Here is a 17,839-nt window from a genome sequence, read left to right as displayed (position 1 = left end):
ATGCTTTTTTTGCCCTTGAGGTCTAGAGGTCCCTTATTCGACTGTGAGCTCTACTGGTGTTGCAACCTTTTGTGCTGCACCTCAAAGTCAATATCTTTTAATGCTTGCTCGGCTTGAAATGCATAGGTAGTGGCAGCAGCATAGTCCACTGGCCGCATCATCGTCACGTCACAGCGGATAGTAGGTAGGAGACCATCCATAAAGTGTCTCATCTTCTCAGTAGCGTCCCTAGCAATGAGGGGCACAAAGTGGCAACCCCTCTCAAAATTCCTCAAAAATTCAGCCACAGTCGTGTCCCCCTGACGGACACTCATAAACTCCCTCTTCAAACGCCCTCTAACATCAGCAATGAAGTACTTCTCACAGAAAATTTCCTTGAAGCGTACCCATGTAATTGTAGCCAAGTCAATCCCATGCTCCACACCTTCCCACCAAAGGGAAGCATCATCTCTAAACATGTATGTGGTACACCGAACTCTGTCAGCGCCTCCCGTATGCAAATAATGGAAGTGAATCTCGAGAGATCGAATCCGGCGCTCAGCAGCAAAAGGGTTGGTAGTGCCAGAAAACTCCCTCGGACCGAGCCTCCGAACCTGATCATAAATATCATGTTGTGGTCTAGGAGCATGCTGAAACTACTGCTCGAAAAAACGTGCCATGCCCTCTAGTGCTCGGATAGCAGTATCCCCATTAGGAGGTGGTGGTGCATTCTCTTGACGGTCCTCATTATTCTCAGCTTGCCATCAGTAATAGGTGCATGTCTATGAGGCATTATATCTGAACGTTTTTCAAGTTCTAAATGTAACCAACATGCATATAAATCTAATGTTTCTAATCATGCAGCATCTAAATTTCACTTATCCTTAAGCTTTAAACATGTATATCATTAAACATGCATCTTAATCTTATAAATCATGCTATCATGCAAGTACTAAGCATAAAATCATATAAAGCAATTAAACTTACAAATATGAGGCTTGATGACTAAGCTTTCCGGAACTGACGGTGGCACAATCCTTTGCAGGAACCATTGCTCTGATACTAACTGAAACATTCACTACTCGTTTATTTTTAAAATATACTAGATTTTTTTTCCTTTTCTCCTAGTCTTGGCCGAACCATACATATACATGTATAAAATATTTTGACACTAATTTACAATAAAACAAACCAACTAACTTTGAAAATTCAAAAGAAAACAATTTGAAACATAAGTTCGTAAATATTTTTCAAACCTAACTTACCAATATTTCAAAATCATCCTACCTCTAACATCCTCTCCAAAACCACTCAAAATCATATAAAAGTTGTAAAAATCTTTGACGTAAACTTAAACGTATATCATAATCATAATCATAATGCGGAAAGTCTAGCGCTGGTATTCGGGTTGTATGCACCTTCAGTCCAGCAAGATCAACCATGAAAACCTACATCATCATTAATATCATGCTCACTTGCATCCATCACACCTAGTGAGTCTAATGACTCAGCAAACCATAATTTTTTATAACAAGTAATATATATATATACAATCTCATGCAACAGTGAAAATACTTATACTTAAAATAACTTTTCATGAATATGCATAAACATAAACATTTTTCTTTTCATCATAAGAATATACGTTTTCCTTTATCAAATTCGGATCGTTAATTGTGACTTTCGTTTCATCATAAGGTCGATGGATACTGTAGTGCCCAAAAAATTCAGTACACGTATAACCTATGCATTTATTTAATTATTAGATCAATTATTTACTTTTAAATGAGTTTTAGTCATGCATAATTTATTTAAATGCATTATTTTAAATTATTTACGTTTATGGGATGCACGTTAAAAACGTTTTTCAAGTTTCATGTTCCAGGCGATTATTCGAGGCGGGATCGAGGAGGAGACCGGTGACGATTTTGGAAATTTTATGCGGTGTTTTATTTTAAGTTAGGAAGGGGCATTTTAAATAATTTATTTAGTTTAGCATTTTAAAATCCTTATTTATGTGCTTAATTATTTAAGAGTTTGAAACTTTTAAAATTAGCACTTTTGTGTGTGTTATTTGAATTAGGAGTTTAATTGAAATTAGTGTGTATTTATTTCTAAGGAGGATTAACTATTAATTATTGGTTAATTCATTTTTAAACAATATTTTAACCCCCTAATCTAGCCACACTCACACACTACACGATTTTCACACTTTTACACACACGCACACACCGATACACACACACTCACACACATTCAGATTTTATTATTTTGAAAAAAGAAGAAAGCTAGGGTTCTTGAGAGAAAAGCAGCCGCCCCCTTCCCCTTATCTTTCCATCGAGTTTTTGGTGAGTTTTATTGCAAGAAAACGGTGTCACGTTCGTCCCGGATCAACCTCGCTTCCATCTCCGCGTCGGTGTCGTCGTCACGGTATTTTTAATATCAAAAAGACACGTATATTCTGTTCTTGATGCATCGATCATGTCATATTATGCGTGCGTTGTTATTTATGCGTAAAACCATGTGTATGTTGTGTAGAAGTTTGAGCAATCATGTTTAAATCGCTTTCGGAGTCCTTTTTAGATCTAAAAATCCCGTTTTTACTGTTCTGGTCGAAACTGCGAATTTTCAGTCGAGGTTTTGAGAAAACTTTCAACTACAAACTTGTAGAACTTTTCGATGCCTTCGATTTGATATAAAATTCGAGATTTTTGGATGAAAATTGAGTGAGTTATGACGTTTTTCGTGGGACTGCTCAAGCTGCGACTTTTATGTAAAATGTGTTCTTGAAGTTATTTGTTGCAGGCTTCGTTGGACATCGCCGAGCTTGTGCTACTGCAGTTATATATGTTACGAGATGTATTTAGGTGTTATTTGGTGGTTCGTTCGGGTCGGGTTTGGCATGGGATGTAATAGAAGTCGTAGGAAGCGAAACGATGCCTAATTACGAGTTATTGTTGTGTTGGAATTAATTGTTGATGCTTAGGAACGTTTGGGGCGTTTTTATGGGTTTGAATCAATGTAATAACATCCTAGGATGAGTCTAGAGGTGTTGTTTAATGATCCTTAGGCTTGGATTGAAAGGGTGAATGAATAAGTTATTGAATTTTCGTGAGTTTTCAAGTCCAGTGCCTACCCGGACCCCTTCCCGGACCCTTACACGGAGTCCGTGTCCGTTTTCCTTCAAAAATACGAAATTCCAGAGCCTACCCGGACCCGTACACGGACCCCTACACGGGGTCCATGTACACCCTTTTTGAAAAAAAAAAAAAAAAATTTAAAAAAAAAAAAAAAAAAAATTTTATTTTTTTTATTTTTTTTAGGATTTGCTTCGGGGTTCTATATCATGGTTTAGCACCATGGTTAAAATTTATTTATGTATAAATATAGGATTTGTTTTGTGGTTTTACGTCATGGTTTAGTACGATGATTAAACGAGGTCAAGCGAGGAGCGAACTAGAATGTCCTAAGCTACTTATTCACTTTGGTGGTGAGCTCGAGTACCTACGTCTAAGACATGCAAGTTAAGTATTTAAAATTTATGTTAGTATGTGCAGTAGCGGCCCCAAGTGAGATCCAACGAATCCCTCAACGCCAAGTAAGTATGTTGACGTGCAAGAAAATATTTCAAGTTTTTGAGGTATGCTAAATTTCTTGTGACCAAATTATGTTTAGGATTGGAAAGTGTTAAATTATGAACGGGGACCAATCCGCCCGTTAAATTATGAACGGGTTAGATCGTGGTTGGAAAGCGTTAAATTATGAACGGGGACCAACCAGCCCGTTAAATTATGAACGGGGATCTCATGTATGTGGCAGTGGATACGTCACTGTCAGCCCAGTACTGTGGTTTGTCTGATCAGGCATTTATTATGTATGGGTCACTTGCTTTGAAACATCCTCTACGCAAAATGATGAAGTTATGTATGTTCAAGTATGCAGTATGTTTATGAAAGTTTATGTTGATGGCACGTCTAGTTATGTACGTACGTATGTTCAAGTTTATTATGCAAGTTCAAGTTTCAAGCTATGTATGTCCTATTTTAAAGTTGCATGTGATTTTATTACGTACTACTCATTACTACCAGTTTATACGTGTGGAGTCTTTAGACTCACTAGACTTGATCGATGCAGGTGAGTATGTTGATGAGAAGACAGGAGGTGGCGACCAAGGGGCAGGCTTGGACTGAGCGGGAGGCTAACCCGAGGACCGCAAAGTTTATGTTTTTACGCAAATGTTAATTAACTCTGATTTCTTGGTTCGAGGGAAATACTTTGAGCAAAACTTTTGTGAGCAAATTTTATGGTAGTACTTTGAACCGCCATGTCTTATGGGGGACTTGGTTGGGATATTTTTATGGCAAACTTTGAATGTTATTTTATGTCTAAGAAAATTTTTAATTTTTCCGTAAATTTTTAAGTATGAAAATACGGTACGTTACAGTTGGTATCAGAGCGGTGTTCTTGTAAAGGGTTACGCCAACTGCCAGTCGCAAGAAGCTCACGAAGTCACACCTCAAGTCCGTAAGTTTTAAAGTTTTGAGTTATGCTATGTACTATGCAATAGGTCATGATTTCAGCATGTTTATGTTTTAAAGTTCAAAATTACGTGCACCTTATGATATTGGCATTATATTCATGCATGTTGGGTTTACGTGTTGGGCAATTTATTGGAACAGTATGCCTCCTAGACGTGTGATCGACCGTGAAACAAGGGATGAGAACAAAGAGCACCGAGTAGAGGACAGGGAACATCGAGATGAGGAGAGGGCCAATCCTCCACCACCTCCACCACCAGATATGCAGGCACAGATGCTTGCTGGCATGACGCAATTGTTCGCACAATTTGCGAGGAACCAGACTGTTGTAGGCCCCGAGGAGAGGCCTAGACCGGAGGCAGTATATGAGAGGTTCCGGAGGATGAGCCCGAAGGAGTTTTCGGGTACTACTGACCCGATGGTGGCTGAGGGATGGATCAAGTCCATCGAGGTGATATTTGACTTCATGGAGCTGACGGACGCTGACAGGGTCAGATGTGCTATATTCCTGCTGACAGGGGACGCTAGACTATGGTGGGAGAGCGCGTCAGTGGCAGTCAATCTGCAAGTGCTGCCTTGGAATGGATTCAAAGAAGTTTTCTACTCAAAGTACTTCACTGAGGAAGTACGCTCCCGCCTGACCAGGGAGTTTATGACACTGAGGCAAGGGGATAGCAGCGTGGCAGACTTTGTAAGAAAGTTTGAGAGGGGGTGTTACTTCATACCCCTCATTTCGAATGATGCCCAGGCAAAGCTGAGGCATTTTATGGACGGTTTGCGGCCGATCTTGCGCCGGGATGTGAGGGTAGCTGGTCCTACTACGTATGCAGTCGCCGTGTCCAGAGCTTTGACGGCAGAACATGACCAGCGAGATATAGAGGCGGATAGACAGGGCAAAAGGCCCTACCAGGCACCGCCGCAGCACCACCAGCAGCAGAATCAGAGGCCCCAGTTTAAGAGGCCGTTTCAGGGGCCGCCAGCTAAGAAGCCTTTTCATGGACCACCAAGGGGCAAGGGTCCAGTACAGCAGCAAGGGGCGCCTCAGAAACCCGTTAACTTTCCGGTGTGCCCTAAGTGCAACTGTCAGCACCCGGGGCAATGCTTATATGGATCGGGCAAGTGCTTCAAGCGTGGAGCTAGCGACCACATGCTGAAAGAGTGCCCGCAATGGAAGCAGCCAACCCAGGGCAGGGTATTCGCCATGCACGCATAGGAGGCGGATCCAGACACCACCTTACTGACTGGTAAACTTTCCTACCTAAGCAGTATTATTTTTGCTTTGCATGTGGAATTGTCAGTTGGGATTATTAGTGTGCTAGTGTTAGTTTGTATGACTTGGGATATTGAGTTCTTTTGTGCTTTAAGTTACTGTTTGCATGTTGGGGATATAAGTTGGTATTGTGCTAACGCATCTCAGGAAACATTTTTATTAAGAGACTATCCACAACTGCACTGATAGACTCAGGAGCCACTCACTCTTTCATATCGGAGACGTTTGCTAATCATTTGGACCTCAAGTCCATAGGCCTAGACGTGAACTTTTCAGTGACAGTCCCGTCAGGGGAAGAGCTGTTGGCTACCAGTGTGATCAGAGATATCGATCTAGAACTGCATGGCCACCTGGTATATGCAGATTTAATCCTATTGCCGATGCCAGAATTCGACATTATCTTGGGCATGGACTGGCTGACTAAGAATAGAGCTCTGATAGATTTTCAGAAGAGCTCAGTTTTGGTTAGACCGCCGGGCATGGAGCAATTTCTTTTGAGCCAGCCAGATGGAGAAGCTTTCCTCGCATGATTTCGTGCATGCAGGCGAAGAGGTTGATCTCCAAGGGATGTCAGGCCTTCTTGGCTAGTATTATTTCAGCGCCTGACGTGCCCACTCCATCTTTATCAGAGGTACCAGTAGTCAAAGAATTTCCAGACGTCTTTCCTGATGACGTCACCGGCCTTCCACCAGAGAGAGAGGTGGAGTTTGCAATCGAGCTCGTGCCGGGCGCAGCGCCAATCTCTAAGGCGCCATACAGATTAGCTCCAGCTGAGATGTTAGAGCTCAAGCAGCAGATTCAGGAGTTCCTCGACAAAGGATTTATCCGCCCTAGTTTCTCACCGTGGGGCGCACCAGTGCTCTTTGTAAAGAAGAAAGACGGGAGCATGAGACTGTGCATCGATTACTGAGAGCTGAACAAGGTAACGATCAAGAATAAGTACCCACTTCCAAGAATCGAAGACTTGTTTGATCAATTGCAGGGAGCTACAATTTTCTCTAAGATAGATCTTCGATCAGGGTACCATCAGCTGAAAGTGAAGGATGCAGATGTCCACAAGACAGCTTTCAGGACCAGATATGGGCATTACGAGTTCTTGGTGATGCCATTTGGATTGACAAATGCTCCAGCGATTTTCATGGATCTCATGAACCGAGTATTTCAGCCGTTCCTCGATCAATTCGTCATAGTATTCATTGACGACATTCTAATATACTCAAAGAGCCATGAGGAGCACAACCAGCACTTGAGGACAGTATTACAGACATTGCAGAGTCGCAAGTTATTTGCGAAATTCAGTAAGTGTGAATTTTGGTTAGAAAAGGTAGCATTTTTGGGGCATATAGTATCTAGCAGTGGAATCGAGGTGGATCCAGCGAAAGTAGCGGCTGTCAAGTAATGGGTTGAGCCGAAGAATGCATCTGAAATCCGCAGCTTTTTGGGTTTAGCAGGCTACTACCATAAGTTTATTAAGGGATTTTCATCCATAGCGGTGCCACTCACTTCACTCACCAAGAAAAATGCTAAATTCGTGTGGAGTGATGAATGTCAGAAGGACTTTGATACTCTGAAACAAGCTCTTATTTCGGCGCCAGTGCTAGCCATGCCAACAGGGCAAGGTGAATTTGTGCTCTACACCGATGCATCTAAGCTCGGGTTAGGCGCAGTATTGATGCAGCAAGGTCGAGTCATAGCTTATGCTTCCAGGCAGTTGAAGGTGCACGAGAAGAACTACCCGACGCACGACCTTGAGTTAGCCGCCGTCGTCTTCGCATTGAAAATTTGGAGACACTATCTATACGGCGAGAAATGTCAGATTTTAACCGACCATAAGAGTCTCAAATACTTCTTCACGCAGAAAGAGTTGAATATGAGACAGAGACGGTGGTTGGAACTTGTGAAAGATTACGACTGTGAAATTAGCTACCATCCGGGAAAAGCTAATGTTGTCGCAGACGCTTTGAGCAGAAAAGTGGCAGTGGTAGCTCAGTTTTCAGCTCAGAGACCGCTACAGTCAGAGATTCAGATATTTGGTCTAGAGATTTATCGAGAGGGCAGAGCTCCTAGGCTGTCTAATCTGACAGTCAAATCTGATTTGCTAGACCGAATCCGAGCAGGTCAGTTTTCAGATGAGCAGTTACAGAAATGGAGACTGAAAGACGAAGCCAAGGGCAGTGTGTTGTACACAGTTTCAGACGGCATTGTGAGATACAGAGGTAGAATGTGGGTGCCTAGTGTTGGTTCGATCAGACAGGATATTTTGACAGAGGCACACGCATCTCCATATTCCATTCACCCATGAGGCACCAAGATGTACAAAGACCTACAGTTATTGTATTGGTGGCCAGGGATGAAGCGAGACATCCGTAGATTTGTATCAGAATGTCTCACTTGCCAGCAAGTAAAAGCTGAACATCAGAGGCCAGCAGGATTGGTTAAGCCACTACCCATTCCCGAGTGGAAGTGGGAGAACATTACTATAGATTTTGTGGTTGGATTACCAAGATCAGTCAGAGGATCGAACTCCATTTGGGTTATAGTGGACCGACTCACTAAGTCAGCGCATTTTCTGCCAGTGAAGACGACTTTCTCCATGACGTAGTATGCAGATCTTTATATCCGGGAGATCGTCCGGTTGCATGGTTTCCCAGTCTCTATTGTGTCCGACAGGGACCCGAGGTTTACATCGTCCTTCTGGAAGAGCTTACATGCAGCTATGGGGACGAATTTGCTTTTTAGTACAGCTTTTCACCCGCAGACAGATGGCCAGTCTGAGCGAGTGATTCAGATTTTAGAGGATTTGCTAAGGGCGTGCATGATTGATTTTCAAGGAGCTTGGGAGTCTAGACTACCTCTAGTGGAGTTCACATACAACAACAGCTTCCAAGCATCTATTGGTATGGCCCCCTTTGAGGCACTGTATGGGAGAAAGTGCAGATCACCAGTTCATTGGGATGAGGTTGGTGAGAGAACAGATCTTGGGCCAGAAATAGTTCAGCAGACTGCAGACGTGGTGGTCAAAATTCGTGAGAGAATGAAGACTGCCCAAAGCCGTCAGAAGAGTTATGCTGATAAGACGAGGAGAGATCTCGAATTTTCAGTGGGTGATCACGTTTTCGTCAAGATAGCACCCATGAAGGGTGTGATGAGATTTGGAAAAAGAGGCAAGTTGAGTCCGAGGTTTATTGGACCGTTCGAGGTTTTGGACAGAGTTGGGACACTAGCTTATCGTGTAGCCCTTCCGCCGAATCTGGCCGGGGTGCACAATGTGTTCCATGTCTCGATGTTGAGAAAATATTTGGCTAATCCTTCTCATGTTCTGAGTTAAGAGCCGTTACAGTTGACTCCAGACCTGTCTTATGAGGAGAAACCAGTCCAAATCCTAGACAGGCAGGAGCGCAGACTTCGGAACAAGACGACTAAGTTGGTCAAGGTTCAGTGGCTGAATCAATCAGTGGAGGAAGCCACTTGGGAGTCAGAGGCCGACATGAGACTTCGCTACCCGGAGTTGTTCGGTAAGACTTAATTTCGAGGACGAAATTTTTATAAGTGGGGGAGGAACTGTAATGCCCAAAAAATTCAGTACACGTATAACCTATGCATTTATTTAATTATTAGATCAATTATTTACTTTTAAATGAGTTTTAGTCATGCATAATTTATTTAAATGCATTATTTTAAATTATTTACATTTATGGGATGCACGTTAAAAACGTTTTTCAAGTTTCATGTTCCAGGCGATTATTCGAGGCGGGATCGAGGAGGAGACCGGTGACGATTTTGGAAATTTTATGCGGTGTTTTATTTTAAGTTAGGAAGGGGCATTTTAAATAATTTATTTAGTTTAGCATTTTAAAATCCTTATTTATGTGCTTAATTATTTAAGAGTTTGAAACTTTTAAAATTAGCACTTTTGTGTGTGTTATTTGAATTAGGAGTTTAATTGAAATTAGTGTGTATTTATTTCTAAGGAGGATTAACTATTAATTATTGGTTAATTCATTTTTAAACAATATTTTTACCCCCTAATCTAGCCACACACACACACTACACGATTTTCACACTTTTACACACACCTAACACACACACGCACACACCGATACACACACACTCACACACATTCAGATTTTATTATTTTGAAAAAAGAAGAAAGCTAGGGTTCTTGAGAGAAAAGCAGCCGCCCCCTTCCCCTTATCTTTCCATCGAGTTTTTGGTGAGTTTTATTGCAAGAAAACGGTGCCACGTTCGTCCCGGATCAACCTCGCTTCCATCTCCGCGTCGGTGTCGTCGTCACGGTATTTTTAATATAAAAAAAAGGCACGTATATTCTGTTCTTGATGCATCGATCATGTCATATTATGTGTGCGTTGTTATTTATGCGTAAAACCATGTGTATGTTGTGTAGAAGTTTGAGCAATCACGTTTAAATCGCTTTCGGAGTCCTTTTTAGATCTAAAAATCCCGTTTTTACTGTTCTGGTCGAAACTGCGAATTTTCAGTCGAGATTTTGAGAAAACTTTCAACTAGAAACTTGTAGAACTTTTCGATGCCTTCGAGTTGATATAAAATTCGAGATTTTTGGATGAAAATTGAGTGAGTTATGACGTTTTTTGTGGGACTGCTCAAGCTGCGACTTTTATGTAAAATGTGTTCTTGAAGTTATTTGTTGCAGGCTTCGTTGGACATCGCCGGGCTTGTGCTACTGCAGTTATATATGTTACGAGATGTATTTAGGTGTTATTTGGTGGTTCGTTCGGGTCGGGTTTGGCATGGGATGTAATAGAAGTCGTAGGAAGCGAAACGATGCCTAATTACGAGTTATTGTTGTGTTGGAATTAATTGTTGATGCTTAGGGACGTTTGGGGCGTTTTTATGGGTTTGATTCAATGTAATAACATCCTAGGATGATTCTAGAGGTGTTGGTTCATGATCCTTAGGCTTGGATTGAAAGGGTGAATGAATAAGTTATTGAATTTTCGTGAGTTTTCAAGTCCAGTGCCTACCCGGACCCCTTCCCGGACCCCTACACGGAGTCCATGTCCGTTTTCCTTCAAAAATACGAAATTCCAGAGCCTACCCGGACCCGTACACAGACCCCTACACGGGGTCCGTGTACACCCTTTTTGAAAAAAAAAAAAAAAAAAAAATTTAAAAAAAAAATTTATTTTTTTATTTTTTTTTAGGATTTTCTTCGGGATTCTATATTATGATTTAGCACCATGGTTAAAATTTATTTATGTATAAATATAGGATTTGTTTTGTGATTTTACGTCATGGTTTAGTACGATGATTAAACGAGGTCAAGCCAGGAGCGAACTAGAATGTCCTAAGCTACTTATTCACTTTGGTGGTGAGCTCGAGTACCTACGTCTAAGACATGCAAGTTAAGTATTTAAAATTTATGTTAGTATGTGCAGTAGCGGCCCCAAGTGAGATCCAACGAATCCCTCAACGCCAAGTAAGTATGTTGACGTGCAAGAAAATATTTAAAGTTTTTGAGGTATGCTAAATGTCTTGTGACCAAATTATGTTTAGGATTGGAAAGTGTTAAATTATGAACGGGGACCAATCCGCCCGTTAAATTATGAACGGGTTAGATCGTGGTTGGAAAGCGTTAAATTATGAACGGGGACCAACCAGCCCGTTAAATTATGAACGGGGATCTCATGTATGTGGCAGTGGATACGTCCCTGTCAGCCCAGTACTGTGGTTTGTCTGATCAGGCATTTATTATGTATGGGTCACTTGCTTTGAAACATCCTCTACGCAAAATGATGAAGTTATGTATGTTCAAGTATGCAGTATGTTTATGAAAGTTTATGTTGATGGCACGTCTAGTTATGTACGTACGTATGTTCAAGTTTATTATGCAAGTTCAAGTTTCAAGCTATGTATGTCCTATTTTAAAGTTGCATGTGATTTTATTATGTACTACTCGTTACTACCAGTTTATACGTGTGGAGTCTTTAGACTCACTAGACTTGATCGATGCAGGTGAGTATGTTGATGAGGAGACAGGAGGTGGCGACCAAGGGGCAGGCTTGGACTGAGCGGGAGGCTAACCCGAGGACCGCAAAGTTTATGTTTTTACGCAAATGTTAATTAACTCTGATTTCTTGGTTCGAGGGAAATACTTTGAGCAAAACTTTTGTGAGCAAATTTTATTGTAGTACTTTGAACCGCCATGTCTTATGGGGGACTTGGTTGGGATATTTTTATGGCAAACTTTGAATGTTATTTTATGTCTAAGAAAATTTTTAATATTTCCGCAAATTTTGAAGTATGAAAATACGGTACGTTACAGATACATCAATGTTTAACCACAGTACTGGGCGGCGGGGACATCAGCGACACTCTCACCCATCAACTGAGCTTGACCTATCATCATCATATGGAAATACAATCGTCGGGCTCCCTCTGGGGCTTTTTCCCATATATGGGCTCCCTATGGGGCATTCTCCCGTAAATGGGCTCTCTCTAGGACTTCTCCCGTAAATGGGCTCCCTCTGGGGCCTTTTTCCTCACGATATCCCCAATCGTATTATCATAGTCACAATTACTTTACATCCTCCAATGTTTCATATCTTCATCACTTATAAAAATCATGAATATAAATATCATTTTTCTTTTTAAACTAAGCATGCACCATATATTTTAGCTTTTACATTTTAGCATAAAATTCCTTAAACATTCAAAATAAGCCTTTTATCACATATTACAGCATTCGGGGCACTGCCATGACGTCTACCCATTTTTCAGTGTAAAATGACCGTTTTACCTCTAGACGTATAATTTCTCGATTTTGACTTCTCCTTGCTTTCATTGACTCTAGACCATCCTAAATAATTATTTAAGCTTAAATAAATTTTCTGATATTTTTATTTAGCTTAACTAATTATTAATTCGTGAAGCGTTTTAATTCCGAGTTAATTCAAACTTTAATGTTTTCCTCTCAAATTTTAAACATAGACTTTTATTACTTAGAATACCCTCGTGAACCATGATTCGACCCCCATGAACCGCAGTTCGACCCTTTAGCCCTTAAATCCTAAAACTGAGCCCTCACCTATTTCCCCTCAGGCCAACTCTCTTTTCCCTCGAGTTGCACCCGAGCTACCCCAAGCCAGCCCCTGACCAGCCTTCCTAGGAACCCTACTGGACCGACGTTGACCCCTAGGACTCAGCCTTAGCTTGCGTCGAAGCCACCTGCACAAGATAGAAGCTGTGGTAGTTCCCTTCAACTCGCCTATAGAATCCTAGTTCAGCAAGGACCCCTCGCCCGAGCCGCCACCCTCACCCTCACCCTCTGGACCAACCCTAGACCTCTCTGATGCCTATCCTAGACCAGCCCTGACCACCCTGGCCGAGCCACAAACCCTTGCGCACAGCTGCACTCTCAGGCGGCCTTGGGAAGTCTCCTAGCTCGCTTGGACGCTTCCCTAGCCGTCGAGCTTGAGTCCTAGCGTGGATAGGACACCTCCACACACCCAACCACATCCAGGCCCAGCCCTGGTCGAGTCCTAGCCGAGCCATGCAATGGTTTTCCTTTATAACCGAACCTTTGTGCTATCAAGCGATAATTTTCGTTCCAGCTGTTTATAGTTCGTCTGCTGCCTTGTCCATGCCTTGTGTGGCCCTTAAACTTGAGTAAAAACGTCCTTCTATTATCCTTTAACATGGCAGCCCCTTCACGCAAATATATATCAAGTTTTGGAACAAGAATCATGAATTAATCACATGCCTATGCATAAAAACGAAAATAAAAGCAATGCCATCATCTTTTCCATGCAACCACAATTCAAACAAGTATTGTAGTATGATAGATGAGAAAAAAGAGATTTATGGCATGTTTGCGAGTAATTTACGCGCGACAAATACGTTGAGATCTGAAGAATGACGACGAACGGAAGACCCTTGATTTGTCTTCAAAACCGTGGCCTTCCTTAATGATTTCTCGTGTGTGCGTGGGTTTGAGAGGGCTGGGAGAGTCCTTGTGAAATTGAGGATAAGGGGACGTGAGTTTGAGGGTTTGGGGTAGTGGTTTTAGGCTTTTATTTTGATAAATACATACGTGTGCAAGCTCAGGCCCATTAATATGATGAAATAGGTCCATTAAGCCCATTAGTGCAATTTTCAAATATTTTGTTCAGGAAAATAATAGCTGAGTTGTCAAAAAGTTCATATTTTTATTGAAAATCGAATACCGTTAAAATGTACGATTCGGCGTATAAAATCATCTCAAAACACTTTTTTTTTCAAAAATATTTATTTAACATCAATCTTATTTTAAATAATTGAAAAAAATTATTTAATAAAAATAGTTCTCTTTTTCAGTCTTCGGTCTCCGTTCCTCGATCGCATCTAGAATGACCTTTAAAAATACAGTTTTATGCTTTCAAATAATAAAATCTTATTTTAATATGTAATCATGCATATCTCAATTAACGCATGCCATTAAAATCATTTAATTGATCATTTTCATAATTTGGATGTAGTTGAATTACGTTTTCTTATTTTTGAATCTTACAAATGTCATGTCAAAAAAACCATAATTAACAACAAAAATGTATTACTCAAATTAAAATTTGGCTTATAGATCTGGTAGAGTTTTACTTGTTTTTTTCCTCATTTGACTTGACATGTTCCATGAGCATTGAGTCAAGAATATTTTAACCTCTTACTTCATCAAAATCCCTTTCACTTGGTAAAACCCCATCAAAACTAAATACCAAAGTCAATTTGTGGACACAAAAAACTAATATCTACTGATTCTCACGTCATTTAAAAAACAAAGTGAATTTGTATGCATAATTATCGTGTGTGCATGTATATGGCGAGAGAGTACCAGACACACCAAAAGTCAACAGTGGAAGCCACGCCCGAAACTTTTACATGTAATGAGCATTTACATATACAAAAAACAAAACAGCTTATCATTGTTTAGAAACTTGGCACACCACATTGCAAGTCCCGCATACTGATATATTAACATCATAAACACAATAGCAAAGATTTAGTAGAATTCACGATCAGGGAACAGCAATGGAGCCAAAAGAGACCACAAATACAATCCAGCCGTGACCCACTCGGTACAGATACGAACCCAAACTGAAGTCCAACCGACGTCTATGAGGTCGGCATTTTCTGAACTGCTCGTCCAACCAGAAAGAAGCATGGCTGAGTACATGCTAGCTAGAGCAAATATCAGATGGAAGAACATGTAAGAGTAAGTAACTGGCCGGGCTTCTGAGTACTTTCCTTTACCGGATTCAAGTTCGTCCGAGCCAAGTAGAGGTTTCTTGTCACCTGTCACATAATGTTCCAACACATAAATTTTATAAAAAAAAAAAATGTATGTAAAAATATACCTCTTCGCCCCCCACGCTAATAAATTGAGGGAATATTTGAATACAGTAAGAGAGCATCACTTTTAAGGGTACATTGGAAAAAAAGAAATACAATATTATCAAATGAGATATTATTAAAGAGGTAAAAAGGACATTTGCAATCATGTGATTATAGGATCATGAATGATAATTAAAAGTGAACCAATGGGTTAAGTTGAAAAGAAAAAAAACACATACTATAAGCAAAAAAAATTAATAAGATTTTACACCAGTTTTAAATACCTGCTCTGGGTGAACTTGGTGGAGACAAAAAGGTTGTCGATGATCCAGCTCGGAGAGCAGAATATAAAACTGAGAGAACTGTCGTAAGCATACCCAGAATAAGGGTACTCAAGGTTACAGCTTTTGACTTGTTGTGGAGACCATTGCATACATAATCTATAGGTTCACTAGAGAGTCCAGTATAACAAAGGTATGCACAATAAATGGATATCACCGAAGCAGGCAGGAGGCTGCCACTAACCTGTTGAAATCGAAGTTTTTACCAGTTGAAAAATAACAAACTAGTGCTTTTCCAGCTGGTCGTGCAACAGGTTTGTGTTATTTATATCAAATTTTTTTCAAAATTTAAGTTGAATTAACATCAGAACATATAGAAAAGAAACACTTACCTTGGGATGTAATGCGACGACAGCGAAGATAAAAGCAAGAATGATGGTCATCGAGAGGAAAAAGATATTAAGGCCACAGTCGTGTCCGGAAGGGTTAAACCAAATGAATAGAATTCCCGAAAACGTAAATGAAGCAAGATAGCATGCTACTGATATTGCAAGTAAGACAATATACCTGAAAACAACAAAGATAGAATCATCATTAGACCAAAAACTCCAGGATTAAAAGAGGATATGATTTTTATTCAGACTACCATTTTTTCTCATCTTTAGCTACCCATGAATCGTTCCATGAATGTGTGGCGTCTAACAATATTATTACTTGAACCAATAAGAAGGCTCCAGCACCAAACTTCGAAACAAATCCTATACAAACAAAAAGTTTTCTCCCGGCGATAAGATTACAAATATATTAGCTAAACTTCCACAAATGAAATATGCAACATATTGCAAAAAAGGATTGAGGCTGACCGTATATCGATATGATGGCGTTCGGGAGGAAAAACATGAGGATAACCAACAAAGTCCAAACCAGCATCTTGGCAATCCATCCACCGTGATGCAATGAATCACGTTTGTCGTTTTGATCCTTCACTCCGATCATTATGAGGGCAAGTATCCCAAAAAACAAGAAATTCCCCAAGCTGACACGAAGAACGGCTTGCATTTGATACCATTCATTTGAGAGGTTGTCTGAAGTGTTTATCCCTACAAAGCACACCAAAGATGATACCAGCGTCTCAGTCTGCACGCATGAATGATCTTAAACCAGGCAACTCATGCATGTACGGAATGATCAACAAACAAAAGTTGTATACTTTAAAAAGGAAAATCAGGGCCCTGCACAAATATTTAAAACAATAACAGCTACTTTCTAGCTCCATTACAAAGTAAGCAAATGAAGACAAATTTGAATCGATTCCTGATAAACAAATTCCAACAATCTCATGTACACATAAATAAGAAACCCAAATAAATCAATTCATTTATTCACACATCAACAGACAACAAAAAAGAACAAATAACAGTTATTATTCAATCATTTTTTCAACATACACAATGAACACCCACTAGCAAATATGCCAAGAAAACCAAAGTAAACCCAAAAATAAGCACGATACAAAGAACACTGATCAGCCATTCCCCACCCTGCTCAAAAACCCCCCAAAAACACAAAACATCCCCCCTTCAATTTCAATCAAAACATACTCACAGGAGAATTTTTTAAGCAAAGGTGCAGATACTTCTCTAAGAACCCAAGACACGATCAAAGAAAACCCGAAGAGTCCACAGTATGCGATTCTTGCAGAGCGCTTGGTGATGCTTGACGCCACCGATGAACAGAGCCCGCAAGTCATCGACGCACAGCACGACGCGAGGCACGACATCTCTCTTCTGATGTTGCAAGAAACTAGCTACACAGACATCGGATCTTGGCCTCGAACATTCTGCTTCCTATATATTTTTAATAAATAATAATCAAATAAAAATAGTTTTAAATTTTACGAATATAAAAATAAAAAATAATAGGTTAACGATCAACCTTATTTATATTTAAAATAAAATTAATATTTTGACATTTTATGAATAATATTTTGACATTGTATGAATAAATTAAATAAAATATATGTTTTTATAAAATTGAAATTTTAAAAAAAATTCGAAGTAAAGATTGAAGAATAAGAAACAAAAAAATAAGTAATATTTATTGAATTATAGAAAGAAAGAAATAGATAAGTTTAAAATATCGGGATGTGTTCCCAACTACGATCTTTATATTCTCTTGAATTGTGTAGATTTCTGTTTTGTTTTGCCAATGGGCTGGAATCAGAAAGTGGGGTGGGCGGGTGGGTCTACCAGCCCACACTGTATTAGTGGATCTACCGGCCCAATGGGCTTTGACAACGAATCAATTTATTTTTTTCATGTGGACAATACCTAACCCACAAGGTATGTTTGGTGTGTAGGATTTGATAACTAATTGGATTGATGACAAAACTCAAGGTAATGATATATTATGTGTTGTGATAAAGC

The 17,839-nt window shown here is 40.1% G+C and overlaps 1 protein-coding gene across 1 annotated transcript; it reads right to left on the bottom strand.

Annotated features, from left to right (window-relative positions):
- Positions 1 to 14,647: 14,647 nt before the first annotated feature.
- On the bottom strand, positions 14,648 to 17,258 carry LOC140833146 (uncharacterized). The gene is made up of 6 exons (XM_073197603.1): positions 17,019 to 17,258; positions 16,277 to 16,513; positions 16,060 to 16,171; positions 15,806 to 15,980; positions 15,417 to 15,657; positions 14,648 to 15,093 (listed from the first exon to the last, which is right to left on the bottom strand). Exons 1-6 carry the CDS (start codon positions 17,191 to 17,193, stop codon positions 14,801 to 14,803), a joined length of 1,233 nt encoding a protein of 410 aa, XP_073053704.1. The 5' UTR covers positions 17,194 to 17,258; the 3' UTR covers positions 14,648 to 14,800.
- Positions 17,259 to 17,839: the final 581 nt, after the last annotated feature.

The sequence above is a fragment of the Primulina eburnea genome, chromosome 5 (assembly GCF_022965805.1).
Source record: "Primulina eburnea isolate SZY01 chromosome 5, ASM2296580v1, whole genome shotgun sequence".
Taxonomy (NCBI): Eukaryota; Viridiplantae; Streptophyta; class Magnoliopsida; order Lamiales; family Gesneriaceae; genus Primulina; species Primulina eburnea.
Note: the sequence above shows the minus strand (reverse complement) of the source record. Positions and strands in the feature narration are given on the sequence as shown.